Source organism: Petaurus breviceps, unplaced genomic scaffold (assembly GCF_028583685.1).
Source record: "Petaurus breviceps papuanus isolate PSGF00001 unplaced genomic scaffold, PetGlider_PUasm1.0 90574, whole genome shotgun sequence".
NCBI lineage: Eukaryota > Metazoa > Chordata > Mammalia > Diprotodontia > Petauridae > Petaurus > Petaurus breviceps.
Window position 1 is genome coordinate 5,643,628 of NW_027187277.1, and position 16,448 is coordinate 5,660,075.

At 38.2% G+C, this 16,448-nt stretch overlaps 1 protein-coding gene across 2 annotated transcripts in view; it reads left to right on the forward strand.

Moving 5' to 3' along the window:
• The window catches only part of CYBB (cytochrome b-245 beta chain), a 49,877-nt gene that overhangs the window by 11,815 nt on the left and 21,614 nt on the right, over positions 1 to 16,448 (forward strand). For both annotated transcript variants that reach the window (XM_069063471.1, XM_069063472.1), the window contains 5 exons: positions 2,533 to 2,617; positions 3,372 to 3,526; positions 5,034 to 5,224; positions 9,820 to 9,949; positions 13,987 to 14,079. In XM_069063471.1, the coding sequence (XP_068919572.1) occupies positions 2,533 to 2,617; positions 3,372 to 3,526; positions 5,034 to 5,224; positions 9,820 to 9,949; positions 13,987 to 14,079 (654 nt within the window). The remainder of the gene's footprint in view (positions 1 to 2,532; positions 2,618 to 3,371; positions 3,527 to 5,033; positions 5,225 to 9,819; positions 9,950 to 13,986; positions 14,080 to 16,448) is intronic.

The window sequence follows — 16,448 nt, forward strand, 5'->3', positions numbered from 1 at the left end:
CAACCTCTTTACCCCTCCACCCACTGAAAACTTTTAGAGTAGGCAATGATATGGCTTGCTTTTTCCTTAGCAAGATTTTTTTGGTCTCAAATTTTTCTTTTTTTTTTTTACAAGCATTTATTATCTCTCCATCTGTTCTATGTATCCTCTCTAATTGAATAACAGTAATAAAAACTCATAACAAACTTGCATTTTCTAGGAAAACAAATTCCCACATTGGCCATGTCCAAAAATGTTTGTCTCATTCTAGATTTTAAGATCATTGCCTCATTGGCAGGAGGTGGGTGGCATGATTCATCTTCAGGCCTCTGGACTCATGGTTTATCATTGCATTAGTCTGAGTTCTTAAGTCTTTCAAAATGGCTTTTCTCTGTTATGTTGTCATTGTGTAAATTTTTCTCCTGCTTATTTCACTGTATCAATTTATAGAGTTCCCAGTTTCTTCTGAAACTGTCCTTTTTATCATTTCTTGTAGCATTGCAGTATACCGTAGTTCGATTAGTCATTTCCCAATAGGTAGTTTCACTTTCTAGTTTGGGGCTACTGTAATAGCTTAGGAAGAGTTTGAATGATGGCAGTGAGGAAGGAGAGAAGGGGACAAACTTAAAAGATGTTGGGGGAAGAAGGGAATTGACAGAACTTGGAACCTTGAGGAAATAATGGAAACAGTAAAGTCTAAAGTGACTCTAAAGTTTTGAATATAAATGACTGAGAAGATAGTGGTACCATCAACAGAAGCAGGTAAATTTTGAAGAGGGATCATTCTGAGAAGACTATGAATTGAGTTGAGGACTACTGAGTTTGAGATTACAATGGGACAATCAGGTAGAGATGTCCTGTCGGAGTCACAGAGAAGGGATAAAGATGAGCACTAGTGGGTGGTGTCTTAGGTCCTCACAGACAAGACCATCCGCTAGACCTCTGGTGCCATGCTGTTGAATTGAATCAAATCATGGACTCAAGAACAAGTTTGTCAAGCCTCCTCTTGAAAACCTACAGAGAAAGGAAACTCATGATCTCCAGAGGCCAGCATTCTATGTTTTAATTGCTTTAATTGAAAGGAAGTGTTTCCTTACATCAAGCCTAAATCTGTTTCTTTCCTAATTCTGCCCTTTGGGGCCAAATGGAAAAAGTTGAATCTCCCTTTCACATGACAGTTCTTACAATACTTTAACATTGTGGTCACATCCCCCCTGAGTCACTTCTTCAGGATAAATTTTCTTGTCCAGTTTGTCTTACCTTTCTCCTATGTGGTATCTAGACCTCGACACTTTAGACCTGGACAGCTTTCCATAGCTGCTTGTGCCTACTTTGGCACACTATTGACTTGGTAAGTTTACCAAGTTTATTACTTTACTTTATTAACTTTATTTTTTTTACTTTATTATTGTTTATTATTGTATTATAATAAAGTAATAAAATTACTTTATTAACTTGGTAAGTTTATTGACATGGTAAGTTTACCATGCACTAAAACCTCCAGATTTTTTTTTACACAGATTTGTCTAACCACATCTAGAAGCTGTTGGTAGCACAGTGGATAGCATGCTGGGCCTAGAAGTAGAAAGACCTAAGTTCAAATCCAGCCTCAGATACTAGCTATGTGACTCTGAGAGAATCACTTAACCTTTGCCTGCCTCAGTTTCCTCAACTGTAAAATAGGGATAATGATAGCACTTACTTCCCTGGGTTGTTGCGATCAAATGACATAACATTTGCAAAGTGTTTAGCCCAGTGAATGGAACCTAGCACACATTTGATCAATGTTTGTTGTTTTTTTTTCCTTCAACATTTTCCTCAACCATTCTTCCTATCTCATTTACTCCAGTCATTTACTTACTGCTCACTTGTTTCTTACAGAAGTCTGTATCATAATGGCCAGAAAAGGAAAGCAGAAACAGAAAGATAATATATAACCAGAGATAATGTATAACACAGACATAGCTCCCCTATGCTGTGGTGTAGCTTCCTGGCCCATACCCCACCTGGGCAGATTTTCCTAGTCTTTCTTGGTCCTAGAGAGTTAAGTGATTCTGTTTCTTGTGGTGGGTTTCACAAATTCTGGTCTACACATCTCCCTTCTTGGAAGGTTTTCCAGTCTTTAGGATCTCTGTATAGATGAAAAAGGCAATGTAGAAGCAACATTTATGTTTATACATTATTCAAGGTCATGGTGACAAAACAGTGAATGTAAAGGTCCTTAAACCCTAATGGAAATTTTGATAACAGATTAAGAGTAATCCTCCAATTGTGTGTACCTAGTCACAGACAGTGATTAGAAGTATTCTGGGCACCTCAGTAGTTAAATTTATCATAAAAAAATTTTAAGTTAAATATCAATTCAATTACATGTGATATGAAAAATTCAAGATATTAGTATGAAATACTCAGAATCTCATTTTTAATCTTAGCCAGTGAATAGATAGATTGGTTTCCTAATCCAAATCACATTTGTATAAAATCTTGAGTTCCCTGTGATATTTCTATATCATTGCTTAAAACCTCTGTTGATTTTTTATTTCTTGGTTTTAGTGCTGTTCAACACGGATAAGGAGACAATTGGACAGGAACCTGACCTTTCATAAAATGGTGGCATGGATGATTGCCCTTCATACTGGTGAGATTTTTGAGAACCTTTTAACTTTAGACTTTATGAAAATGGGGGAATAGAGATTTTCCACATTCTTCAACAAATTTACTTAGTCTCTCAGGTGGGGACAGCTTTCATAAGTAATGTCAGATCTAAGGGGATTGTCCATAGTGTTCCTTTCCTTAAAATATTCAACATATTTCCTACTATCCTATAATCAGATTACTATTCTTTTAGCAATTTTTACTTTTAAGAGGGAATGTCTCCCTGGGAAAGTCTAATCTTAGGCCCCCAAAGTCCTGTTTGACTCATCATGGAAGATGAGAAAGTAGAGGATGTAGTTAATTGCTTTCAAAAACAAAGCCAAAAGGATCTTTTGAGCTCATAGGATCATAGAATCATAGATGTATAGATATAATGAAAATCAGAGGCCATTTACCCAGTTCCTTATACCCTGTCCCATTTTACAGGCAAGAAAACTGAGACTAGGGTTTAAATGACTTGCCTAAGGTCACACAATTAGTAGCCGAGCCAAGACTAGACTATCTTCTTACTCACAGTCTAGCAGTGCTCTTTACCCTATGCCAAGCTGCCTCTCTGGAGGATCACTAGAGATCCTTCCCCCCACAATCCACAACATGTGAGTCATTCTCCATATGATGTAGTCAAGGGTTACTTCTTGGGTGTCTATCCTAACAAGAATTTGCAAAATATTCACTCAGTTGTTTTTGTTTTTTTGTTTATTTTTCTATATCTTTCTCTTTCCTTCTGTCCTCCCCAGCAATCCATACCATTGCTCATCTCTTCAACGTGGAGTGGTTGGTGAATGCAAAGTCCAAAATTCACACTGATAATTATTCAATTGCCCTCTCTGCCTTTGAAGATAACCCATCTCTTGGCCAAACTTATATTAATTTTGTTTCAAAGCCATATAAGGTAAGCATCCTTCTGCCCTAACCAATGTTCAGGAGCCCCGTTGATTGATACTGAGTAGTGGGTCCCAGAATATGTAGTACTCTGATCAGGAAAAAAAGAAGTCTCATTGTTTCTTACCTATAGAGCAGGAGTGGAACGTGATAAAGACTCTGAAGGATGAGAAATCTTTGTAGGTTGAATGGCAACTGGTGGGGAATGTGAGGGGGAGACAAAAGGGGTACCCATCTGTGGTCAAAGGAAGCAATTCCTTGTGTGACTACACCTAGATACTGTTCAAGCTGTCTTATGGGAGATAATTTTAGAGGTCAACGATTAAGAGCAGGAAAGAGCACAAATTACCACCCAATTCAAAGCATCTTGGAGCTAGCCTTTTTTCTTGCTAGTTTTCATGGAATAGAAAAAGATTGGTTTGCTTTTTTTGTTTGTTTTCCATTACTATGCAAAAAACCCCTAACAAAACACACGAAAACCCCCAAACCCCAATATAGTAAATAATTATTATAGGTGTAGCTGGGCTGAGAAAATTCAGGATTTAAAAGAAAGATCAGCTTTCCTGCATTTATTCATTCATTTATTTATTCATTCATGCATGCATTCATTAAAAATAACTAGGGCTCTGTGTAGGGGGACAGGGATAAGTCATTACCCTCATGGAATCTATTAGGGGATAAGGCTCCAATCTGTATAATTAGAATGGCCTGTTCTAGAGATTACCACTCCATAAGAGAATTGACCAAAAATACATTTGCAAAATCAAATTGTTCTTGTTTCAAGTAAGATAAATGGAGAGAGAAAGAGCATCAGCTGCCTCAAGGGCAGCTACCAATCTGCATTTTTTTCATGGTCAAACTCAAGAATAAAAAGACTTGCAATTTAACTAGAGAGAGCTTTTTCTCTCCTTTCCCCTTCTGTCCCCTCCTCTCCTTTCCTTCCCTGTCCTCTGGACCTCCCTCCTTCCCATCCCCTCTCTTCTCTCCTCCTCTCCCCCTCTCCCCTCCCCTTCTTTCTTCTCTCTTTTGTCCTTCCCTGTCCTCTCCTCTTCTCTCTTCTTTTCTTTCCTCTTCCCTCCTCCTTTTTTCTTTCTTTACCTACATTCTTTTCTTTTTTCTTATTTTCTTCTTCCTTTTGTTACTTCCTTCTCTTTCTCTCATTTTCTTTTTTGCTCTGTTTTTCTTTCTCTCTCTTCCCCCCTTTTCCCCTTCTTCCTTTTTCCTTCCTATCCCTTCCTTCCTTCCTCCCTCCCTCCTCCCTCTCTCCTTCCTTCCTTCCTTCCTTCCTTCCTTCCTTCCTTCCTTCCTTCCTTCCTTCCTTCCTTCCTTCCTTCCTTCCTTCCTTCCTTCCTTCCTTCCTTCCTTCCTTCCTTCTGTTTTAAAAGGGAGAAAAAGTAGAGAATAGTCTCAGGAGTATAAGACCTTTGGCCACCTCCAGGTGGTAGTTGGCAGCTGCAACTGCTTCCCCATTACCTTTACTAAGGCACAACCACACATACTTTTCTCCTATCTTACAGAATCCCGAAGGTGCCCTGTATGTGGCTTTCACTTACTTAGCTGGACTCACTGGAGTTGTTATCACATTGTGTCTCATACTAATCATAACCTCCTCTACCAAAACAATCCGGAGGTCTTACTTTGAAGTTTTTTGGTTCACTCATCACCTCTTTGTTATCTTCTTCATTGGCCTTGCCATCCATGGAGCTGGGTGAGTAATGAACTAGTCATAACTCCAGTGAGTATCTGAGAATTACTGGTATGAATATTTATGGTAAAGGATGATAAGAGAACAGCTAAGCAGTCAACACTGGTCAGCATGTTTACCGCTGTGATGTAGGGTTGTCATAAGGTGAGTTTGATTCATAGTATAATACCAGAAAGAGCACTGGACATGATTTTGAGTCCTGATTCTGATACTAACTAGCAATGTAAGCATGGTCAAGTAAGATAAAGGCAGGATGGCACAAGGGATAGAATGCTGGGCTTCAAATCCTATGTCTGATATTGGTTGTGTGACCTGAGGATGTCATTTAATCTCTATGTGTCTCAGATAACTCCCTAGCATTTATCCACTAAATAAATGGTTAAGATAAGGGCAGTTGGGTGGCACAGTGGATAGAATGCTGGGTCTGGAGTCAGGAGGACCTGAGTTCAAATCCAACCTCAGACACTTACTAGATGTGTGACCCAAGGTAAATCACATTTAAAATTAAATTAAATTAAAATTAAATCACATTAACCATATTTACCTCAGTTTCTTCATCTGTAAAATGAGATGGAGAACGAAATGCTAAATCACTCCAATATCTTTGCCAAGAAAACCCCAAATAAGGTCCCAAAAAATTGGACTAAGATCTCCATCAGTGAACACTTTCATCATGGGAATTTTCCCTACATTCATGAAATCACATGCCCTGCACACATGTATATGTTAAAATGGGGCTAGTAAAGCTTGTCCTACCTACTTCTCAAGGTTGTGAGGGACATATTTTTACAGACTTTAAAGTGCCATATAATTGAGATTATCATCGATGAAGATCGATATTCAATTTTAATACATTAAACAATTACTATGCACAAAAGCTCTCCACTAGCTATTGAACAAAGATGAAAAAAAAATTCCCTTCCCTTAAGGAGATCACAATCTAATGACAATCCAGTTTCTGACTCATTCCTTTTCATATCTTAGCACATGTGGAAGTTGCTTATTTCAAACATAACCGCATAACTGGCTAAGTGAACCTTTTTGCAACTTAACCGAGTATTGGTTAGGAGTCTAGGAAACGACTAAGTTCCTTCTATGTTTTTCAGCAGGAAGTTAGGTTTAAAGTTAGAGTGTAAATAGTGGCTGTGGGTCAATGAGTTTGATTTATTATTAGAAGTCCTCTTTTATATAAGCTTTCTTTTTTCCTCTTTAAACTCAGTTTTTCACTGAGAACCACCTGTTCACCTACAAAGAAAGGGGCCATCTTGGTGGGTGGCTAATATGACCTGGTAGCAGGGTGGGGAAAGCTCATTCTCTTTGCTTCTCTATACAGTCAGATGGACTCTGCACAAAGTCTGTCCAGGAGAAGCGTGACACAGGGTGTGGAAAGGAGAAGGCGAGAAAAAGAGGAAGAGAGAAAGGGTGAGGAGTGTGAGAACTAGGCAATTATTTCCTATGGGCAGTCTCCCTCAGAGTTCCCTGGCTAAGGGAGCTAGGGGAAAGTTGCCTCAATGTGGAATGGCCCATGTTACAAATTATTGAATATCCCCATCATTGAAAGCCTTAGATAGAAAGGATTCGTGCATAAATATTAGAGAAAATGGATATTAAAGACCGTTTAAGCAGAATCCCTCATTTTGCAGATGAGGAAAGTGAGAACTGGGAAGGGACAGGGGGGTAAGAAGTGACTCTCCCAAGGTAACATGGCTAGTTAGAGTCAAATCCAGATCTAGAAGTCAAGTTTTGCAGATTCTTGTAGCTGACACTTTTCATTACAGTGTCTAGAAGTGGAATGGGTTGACCATTCATCTAGAATGTCAGAGAAGGTATTCCTTGTTTGGATAGGAGTTGGACTAAATGACCTCTGAGGTCCCTTGAAAGGGAGTGTTTAAGAATTTTCTTGAGGCAGATAGGTGGTGTAGTGAATAGAGCACTAGCCCTGGAATCAGGAGGACCTGAGTTCAAATGTGACCTCAGACACTTGACACACTTACTAGCCGTGTGACTTTGGGCAAGTCACTTAACTCCAATTGCCCTCCAAAAAGCAAATAATAATAATAATAATAATTTTCTCCCCTCTATACCTTAGAAGGAGCATCACTGGGTAGCCTCCAGATACATAGAGAGACTCAGATTTCTTATTTGGATTTCACAAATGATAGAATAATCCACACAAATCACTATCTAGACATTTTATTCCAGAAAACAAATGACTTTTTCTTAGTTGTCTTAGTTGTGATTACAAACAATCCCCTTTACTGGGAATATTGAAGGAAACAGTCAATTATTTATTCATGGTCATCCAGTTACCCAGTTTTGAAATCTGAACATTACCTGGCTTTTCACTTTTCCTCGACTCCTATACCCAAACAATGGCCAAGTATTTGCCTCAATTCTGCCTTAACAGTATCCTTCACTCACACAGTCACATCCCAGTTCAGGCTTTTATCATGTCTCGCCCAGACTACTGATCTAGCCTGCTAATTGGTTGTCCTCCATCCCAGATCTCCCCTTCTCCAATCCATCCTCTGTACAGCTGCCAAAGGGATAGTCTTAAACCCAGGTCTGACCATGCCACTCCTCTATTCAAAAAGCCCCTTCGATTCCCTATTGCCTACATGATCAAATACAAAATTTTTCTGTCATTTAAATCCCTTTATGATCTGGAGCCAGCCTACCTTTATAAGCTTATGACATATTACTCCCCTTTGTACACTATACATTCAAGCCAAACTGGCATATTGGTTGTCCCTTGTATAGGATATCACACTATGTTGCCTTTCTTGAAATGTAGTAGGCACTAAATAAATTCTTTGTTTACTGTCTGATTGGTGACATTATAAGGAAAAGAAATGGAAATTATGACAAAAATAAATCAATTTTTATTTACACGTTTGACGGATCAGAGTATAATGTAAAGAACTCTTAGTTTTCTTTACGTGAGTCTTAATAAGGGTTCCATCACTTGTTAGTTATGTGATATTGGGCATTTCTCTTAAAATCTCTCTTCCCTCAGTTTCCTCATTCATAAGATAGTATAATAACACCATTATTGCCTAGGTCACAGGGTTTCTGTGGAGATCAAAGGAGATAATATAGCTGAAAGTACTTTGTAAACTATAGTGCTTTATGCAGAGGTAAATTACTGTCATTATTGATGATGATGATGATGAGGATGATGGAGGACTAGCAGTTCAGACTTGCAACCTCTTCTCTCCAGGACATAGTAGCCACTGTCTGGATTTGACCTTTTATCTGACTCTATTTTCTCCACCGCAACCAGGTCTCCCTGATACAGCTTGTCAGTTCCTTTTTACAGACCCTGAGGTCAGCTGCCCTCTACAAATGTCTTCCTGACTAAAGTGAAAAATGCCTTTATTTCAAGCTCTAGATGCCACTTGTGCTTGTTGGTTACAGGTATTGTGGGAATACAAAAAGAAAAAACAGAGAAAGTTCCTGACTTCAAGGGGCTTAACAATTAAATGGGGAGATGGAGGCATAGTCAGGGAAATGTGAAGTCACAAGGTTATGAGTCACAAAGAGAAAGGTCCACATGTGAAACCTCTCATTTAATATATAAAGAAAACAAAACCTAGAGAGGTTCAAGAATTCCATCAAGGTCTTACAATTAATGGTCTTCACATGAAATGCTCTTATAGTGATTACTATTAATTGAAACTCCCCAAAGCAAAATATTACTAAGACTTCTTTTTAAAACATTACTCCCAGAAACAGAGTCACCATGTGCCTTAAGGACACAGGCTTTCATGGGCCCCTGGAGACTCAGAGATTGTTTGGGGGTAGCTATGTATATGAGAGCTTTTAAAGAGTACTTTTAAAAAAGGAGAACTTTTCATTTACTTTTTTTTTTTTGGAGGGGGAAAGTAGGGCAATTGGGGTTAAGTGATTTGCCCAAGGTCACACAGCTAGTAGATGTTAAGTGTCTGAGGCTGGATCTGAACTCAGGTATTCCTGACTCCAGGACTGGTGCTCTATTCACTGCGCCACCTAGCCACCCCAACTTTTCATTTCCTTAAAGGCTTTATGTTCTTCCATTAATCCTAATATTTCAGTTTGATTGGGTTTTTATGTTAATTTTTATTAGAGGATCAGACCCTTCTGAATAGACAAATAACTAATATAAACTGCACTGGGGCTATTGTTTATCTATTGTTTAAAAGCAAAAATTATTTTAGGGAACAAAACTAATAGGGAGGAGAAAAACTCATTTACCCCTTAAGTAAAAGATTTGTTTTATTTTGCAATCCTAGAATTACCCACCATAAATAACATATTTCTAGATATTTCTAGTGCCACAGTTCACATTTTTCCTACTGATGGAGTACATGTATCATTTCCTCTTTTGCCAATCTATCTTTTGCAGAATGTGGTTATTTTGCTAATCAAAATTTCATGGTTCCTAAGTTATGGAAAAAGTCTTAAAGATATCTCTCAGAAAAGAAAGGAACAGTCGTCACATTTAAAGTGTATTCAGAATGACTGAAAACAAAATTTCTTTCCTTTCTACTAATTAATCTGATTTTTCTTCTCCTTTCCTTTCTATATCCTCTCCCCATCCCACACCCACCCCACAACAGGAGGATTGTACGTGGACAGACAAATGACAGTTTGAAGATTCACAATCCAAAATTATGTTATCAAAACATCTCCTTTTGGGGAACTGAAGGAAACTGTTCCATCCCTCAATTTGCTGGCAACCCTCCTATGGTATAACCCATTGTGTCTTCATTACCATCTTATCAATGGCAGTCTATTGTTGTTATTGTTCAGCCTTAGTTTTTTCTAAGAGAACCAATGACATCATAGGGTGAGGTCATCACTTGAAAATGACAATCTATAGTGAAGTGTTGGATATATCAGAGGCTATGTGTACATGCAATTGAATTGCTTCCTGCAGATGCAAAAAAGCTTACTTAGGGTAGAGCACTTTTTGTCTAAAGACCTAACCAGAGAGACAAGCATTTGGCACACCAAAGCCCGATATACCAAAAAGCAATCTCTGCTGCCATGCCAGATCCATGATTTTGCAAATATATTTCCAATGGCAAATAGGCAATATGTTATATACCTGAATAAAACATTATTTTAAAAAGTATAATTCTCCCCTTCCAGCTCAGGGTCATAATAACATATGTGACAGGGTTACAAAAGGGAGAAAACTCTTCTCCACCCTTTTATTATCTACTGAGAGGATTCTATGCCTAGTTTGAGCAGAGAATTAAAGATATGCTGGACCAATTACTTCCTCTGCAGCTTTCATATCAGAAGAAAGAATTTAGCAGTAGGGACTCCTCAGGACTGTTGCTGGATGAGACAGGAAAAGCTACATCTAAGGCTACCAGACCAGTCCTTGACTAAGACCATGAAGCCATATTTTCATTAGTCTGCAGTGACCCTAAATATGAGGAGCATCTGTAGGAAGGAGAATGGTGACACATTTGCCTTTCTCAAGATAAATCCTTCAAGAGTTTCATTTTAGGGGCAGCTAGGTGGTACAATGAATAGAGCACTGGCCCTGGAGTCAGGAGGACCCGAGTTCAAATCTGTACTCAGACACTTAACACTTACTAGTCATGTGACCTTGGGCAAGTCACTTAACCTAAATTGCCCTGCCCTCCCCCCTCCAAAAAGCAAAACATAAACAAAAAAACAAATAAATAAAAGCTTCATTTAAGGGTTTTTAATAGTCCACTCTGCTTCATAAGCAGGAAGTTATAGTGAAACTTGGAGTTGGGAAATATGGGGTCAAGACATGACTCTGTAACTTCTTAGTGTATGACCTTGGCTACTTCTTCACCTCTATGGCCCTCAGTCAACTGTAGACAATGAGAAAGCTAAACTCAATGGTCTCAAAAGCCGTTTCTAACATCCTACAAATTATCAATCATATTCTATGTTGACTAAATTTTGAAGTTTTCCTTCCATGCTTGGTGGTCCCCTGTGCTAACCATAAGAAAAAAAAAAACCCTGCAATTTATGTCGTCTGAATTTACATCATTTCCTTGGCCACTTGTTTCTTAGACTGAACAAAACCTAAAATGATGGCTCTTTGCTACTCCCTCTCTCCCTTCCTCTTATCCTTCAGAATCCTGTTCACCTTCTCAGACAATTCTGAGATGCAAGAACATTGATTTATGGTCCCTATGAGATTTGGCAGCACGATATAGTGGAGAGAGTCCTTGCCTCAAAATTGGGAAACCCTGGATGCAAGAGTTGCCTGTGAGATACAGGCTGTGTGACCCAAAGCAAAGCACCAATTTCTCGATTCTCTAGGCAGCTCTAAAAATTCTTAAGTTTCATAGAAGGTGCTGACTTTCATTGGTCAGAGGAGTTTTTCTCAGGAGATCCCTATACCAATGAAATCAGAGGTCTGGTTCTTATCCTTATGATATTTGAATGTCTCCAACTGATAGTCCTATCAGAAAGAAAATATAAAGGAGAAGGGAGCAAGCACTTATTAAGTACCTACTATTTGCCAGGCAGTGTGATAAGCACTTATTAAGTACCTACTATGTACCAGGCAGTGTGATAAGTACTTTAGAAATATTATGTCATCTGATCTCCAAAACAATCCTGTGAGACAGATGCTATTATTATCCCCATTTTACAGATGATGAAACAAAAGCAGACACTGATTAAGTGACTTCCTCAGGACCACATAGATCTGGAGCCATATTTGAACTGAGATCTTCCCAGTCCCAGGCCCGGTGCTCTCTCTACTGCACCACCCAACTGCCTCTCCCACAAGCATGAATGAATCACTACACTGCATGTAGACATTAATAGGAAAAAGAAAAAGCAAAATTCATAGCCATCCATGTGTCAGATGAAAGACATAATTCCCTGATGACGTGATTCAGGTCCAAAGGCTATAAAGTAGCTTTCATTGTTATGAGGACATTAAAGAGAAAAAGTAAAGATTTTTTTTTTCTTCTCACACTTATAAGGATAGATGGAACCCACTTTGCAGAAATCCTACCATAATAAAGTTTTGGCCAGGGGTAGCAAAGGAATTTTCCTGGCCTGCTATGCACAAGCCATCTAATCCTAAATGGAAATGGACATTTTAAATATAAATGACTTATTTTACCAATGCTCACAGAGAAGTGAATGGTCCAATGGCATAGAGCAGGCCTCTATCACATACGGCTCATGGGCCTCTTGTGGTAAAAGCACCAAAGTATTACACCAAAGTGGCCCAAAAGTATGTTGTGCAGGCCTGACATAGAGCCAGCAACTGAATGGTAAAGCTGAGTCTTGAATACGGATCTACTGATGCTGAGTCTTGCCATGCCTACAATTTCTATGATGTAAAATGAGCATGGACTCCTGAAAACATGTGGGATAAAGCCTCTCTGGGATGCATTGTGAGGAAATCACTTTCTACAGGAGTTCTAGACCCTTAGTCCCACAGCTATTTAAACCAAAAACCAAAACCAAATAAACTCCAAACTCTGAGATTCTAGGTGTTTTTCTAGATTTAAGATTTTTCTTGGTTTATTTTTTAAGTTTTTCTTGATTTATTTCTTAATTTCTTGTTTATGGAGAATCCTAAGATTTTAAAGCTAAAAGAGGCTGTCTGTATCATCTCATCTGGTGTCTTCATTTTATAAATGAGGAAACTGAAGTTTAGATTGAAGATACAACTTGTTCATGACCTCACAGAAAATAAATAGCAGACTGAGCTTCCATCCCCAAATGTAATGGCTTTGTCTTCACATCAGAGTCTGGGTAACATCTTTTAACAAGAATCTGTTGCCATTTCAGCAACTGCAGCCTCCTGATGACATCCAGGATGGACCTATCTCATATTGAATTCCATTCCTTGGTTAATAGTGATACTGAAGTTAGAGTATCTTAGGAGCCACTCTGAGTATACTGATCCAGAGAGGCTGAAGGGAATTCAACTCAATCCAATGACATACATTTTTATTTTCTAGTCAGGGCTCTGTGCTTGGCAATGTCAGAAGAAGCTATCATTCTTACTTAGGCTTTACCGCTATTAAAGAAGCATATTGCATAGTTCTCAAATCTTACATGTTATGAGGGTAACAGCTACCAATATTGCACCAGATTTGTCATCTTGCAATCATAGTATGGATTCTGTGGCTGATGTAAAGCAACTGCAATGTTGCATTAAATATATGGTGTTGTTGAAATGCTACCCTTTAGGGAAATACTCTTTCTGTAACCAACCTAGTTGCCAGTATAATTATTGCAATTGCAATTGTGACATAGAGGAAATCCCACTCTTCTATGGAGTTCTGCTTGGAAAGTTTTATGTTATTGATAGAGTTCCTTAATTTAGGTTAGGGAAACATTCATTTTAAATGCAGACTGTCTCAGTAAAATCATGTAGTGATTAAGGAAGCTAGGGAGTACAATGGAGATGGTTACTAGATGACTTAGTGAATAAAATACTTGTCCTGGAGTTAGGATGGCAGCTAGATGATGTACTGGATAAAGCACCAGGCCTGGAGTCAGGAAGACCCGAGTTCAAATCCAGCCTCAGACACTTGCTAGCTGTGTAACCCTGGGCAATTCACTTAACCTCTGTCTGCCTCAATTTCCTCATATGTAAAATGAGGGTAATAATAGTACCTACCTCCCAGGGATGGTGTATCAAATAACATATTTATAAAGCATTTTGCAAAACTATTAGACTACCAGGATTCCCATCTTTGTCAATCTAATTCTAATCTATATGTGTCTCTCTCCCATCCTGGTCTTTGCTCTGTTAACAGACTTGGAAATGGATTGTTGGTCCCATGTTCCTGTATCTCTGTGAGAGGTTGGTGAGGTTTTGGAGATCACAACAGAAGGTCGTCATCACTAAGGTAACTTCTGAGATGTTTCAAACCCTTTCTGTAATTGCTTCTAAAACCTTGGGAACCTGAGTGGTCAGCACATCTAAGAGCATTGTTGCCATATCCATCCATGTGCTCTGTATTATCTGCCCCTGGCAATTAATTTCTTGGCCAGTTTGGGTAGCTTTCAGGACCCCGAGAGTAGCCTTATAGTTCATTTGGATGCAGTTGTCTTGATGATCAACTAGGAGGGACATAGTAAACCCTCCTTCTCCCTTCTTCTGCAGCTGCCACATTGAATTTTTGAAGAAACCTTAAAGTGCTATGTAAGTGTCAATTATTCTTATTCAATATAAAAATTTAAAAACAGCATAAGATCAATATGGTAGAGAGGTGAGGGAGGAGACAAGAGTAGAGAGGAAAAAAAGAAGTCTGATATGTAAGAACATGGTGAGCACTAAAAATTTAAATTTTTAAAGGGTCAGGGTAGGGCTGATTTGTGTTGATGATGTTTTCCCATGTCTTCCCACTTACTTTTTTGTCTTGTCTTCTTTTACCATGAATATTTTCAAATTCTGTAATTTTAACAAAATAACCACATTTTTCTTCTACTCCCTAGCATTACTGTGGAAGTAAAATCTGTCTGTGACTGTAGTTGCAAAGTTGCAACAAGGAAAATCTGTTTTCCATTTTCAGTTATTCTAAAAGCTTTTTGAGTTTTAAAATGTGGTTTCATTGTCACCCTTATTCATAGGGAAAAGAATAGTGTGGGGGGGTTTTCTTTCTTTTTTTTTTAGTTGCAATTCCTTTCTGAAATGAATTCTGACAATGTAACCAGACAGCAAGAAGAATGGTTATCAACTTTTTTTTAGATTATTATTAATCATTTATGTATTTTATTCATTTTCTTTGGGTTAGAATAAAGGCTGTCCCATACCTGGTATTATGTGGTTATGCATTGTGACATTGAATGATTATATGGGAACTTGGAACCCTTTTACCCACATCTAAAGACATCTAGACAGGAACTTGATGGAGATTTTCCCCGAGCAAACTCTGGATGGGGGCAAAGTGACCTAAACAGAGAGTGATTTAGGGCATCAACTCCCAAGACTGAATCGGGGTCATATCAGGGCACTTATTTTTGTTAGAATGTTCAGTTTTCTTAAAAGTATTACCACTAGGAAGCTATTATTTTACACTGACTAAATAGCCTTTCACTCTTGTAAATTCCAAAATTTATAGTTCTTATTTCTAATTGTAAAGTTTTTATTGGTAGAATGAGAGGACTTTTGAATCATCAGAGAAAGAGATCATATTAATTGTAGCTTCTATTAAACATATTGATTTTTCTTCTGATTCTTTGAAAAAAAATTATGGTTATAGTGTGTTTATAGTAGGGTATTATTAATCAGGATATTTGGTCAGTTGAGCACAGTATCCAGACCATGATAGATAACTGTTTACTTGTATATATTCTATGTAGTCTGCCTTTTGAATTCAGTTCAGCTTTATAAACAAGCCCAAAGAAATTAGCAGCTTCCTTCTCCCAACACACACAACAACTAGATTCTGTAAGTTGTATTATCTCCTTATTAATTTAGATCAGAAAAAAGCAACATTTGTTTTTGGTTGTTTCAATCATATCCAACTCTGTAACCCTGTTTGGGATTTTCTTGACAAAGATACTGGTTTGCCATTTCCTTCACTAGTTCATTTTACAGATGACAAAACTGAGGCAAACAGGGTTAAGTGACTAGTCTAGGATCACAAAGCTAGTAAGTGTCTGAGGTCAAATTTTGAACTCAGGAAGATGAGTCTTCCTGACTCCATCCCTGGCACTCTATCCACTGAGCCACCTAGCTCCCCCCAAAAACAACATAATTGGACCTTATTATCTCAGTTCTTTATAAAAATGCCTTTACTGGGTTATGATTTAGTGTTATGCCCTGTGGTTTCATAGAGGACTGTTATAAGACTCATACAATTGAATGCATTTCTCTATCTTACTTTTGATGCTATGATTCTAGTTGGGTCTTTGCCACTAGCAAATAGGGTGACCTTGAGGAAGCTATTTCTTTCCTCCTCTAAGGGTATTGGGTTAGATTATCTATAAGATCCTTTCCAACCTTAACATTCTCTGCCTCTAAGACATTGTCCACTCTGCTACTCAATGTCCCTCATATAAGGTCTCACATTTTATTTCTGCAAATGAAATTATATACCTTATTTGCCTCAGCAGGAATACTCTGTGAGATAGAATGTCTCTCCTCCTTTTTTGTTCTATCTACAATAAAATAACCAAATTCAGTGCCCAGTCATAGTATAGTCAACTTATAACAAATACAGCTAATGTGTGAGGGCTATAAGTTCATATACTCTTACTCATTCATTCAATT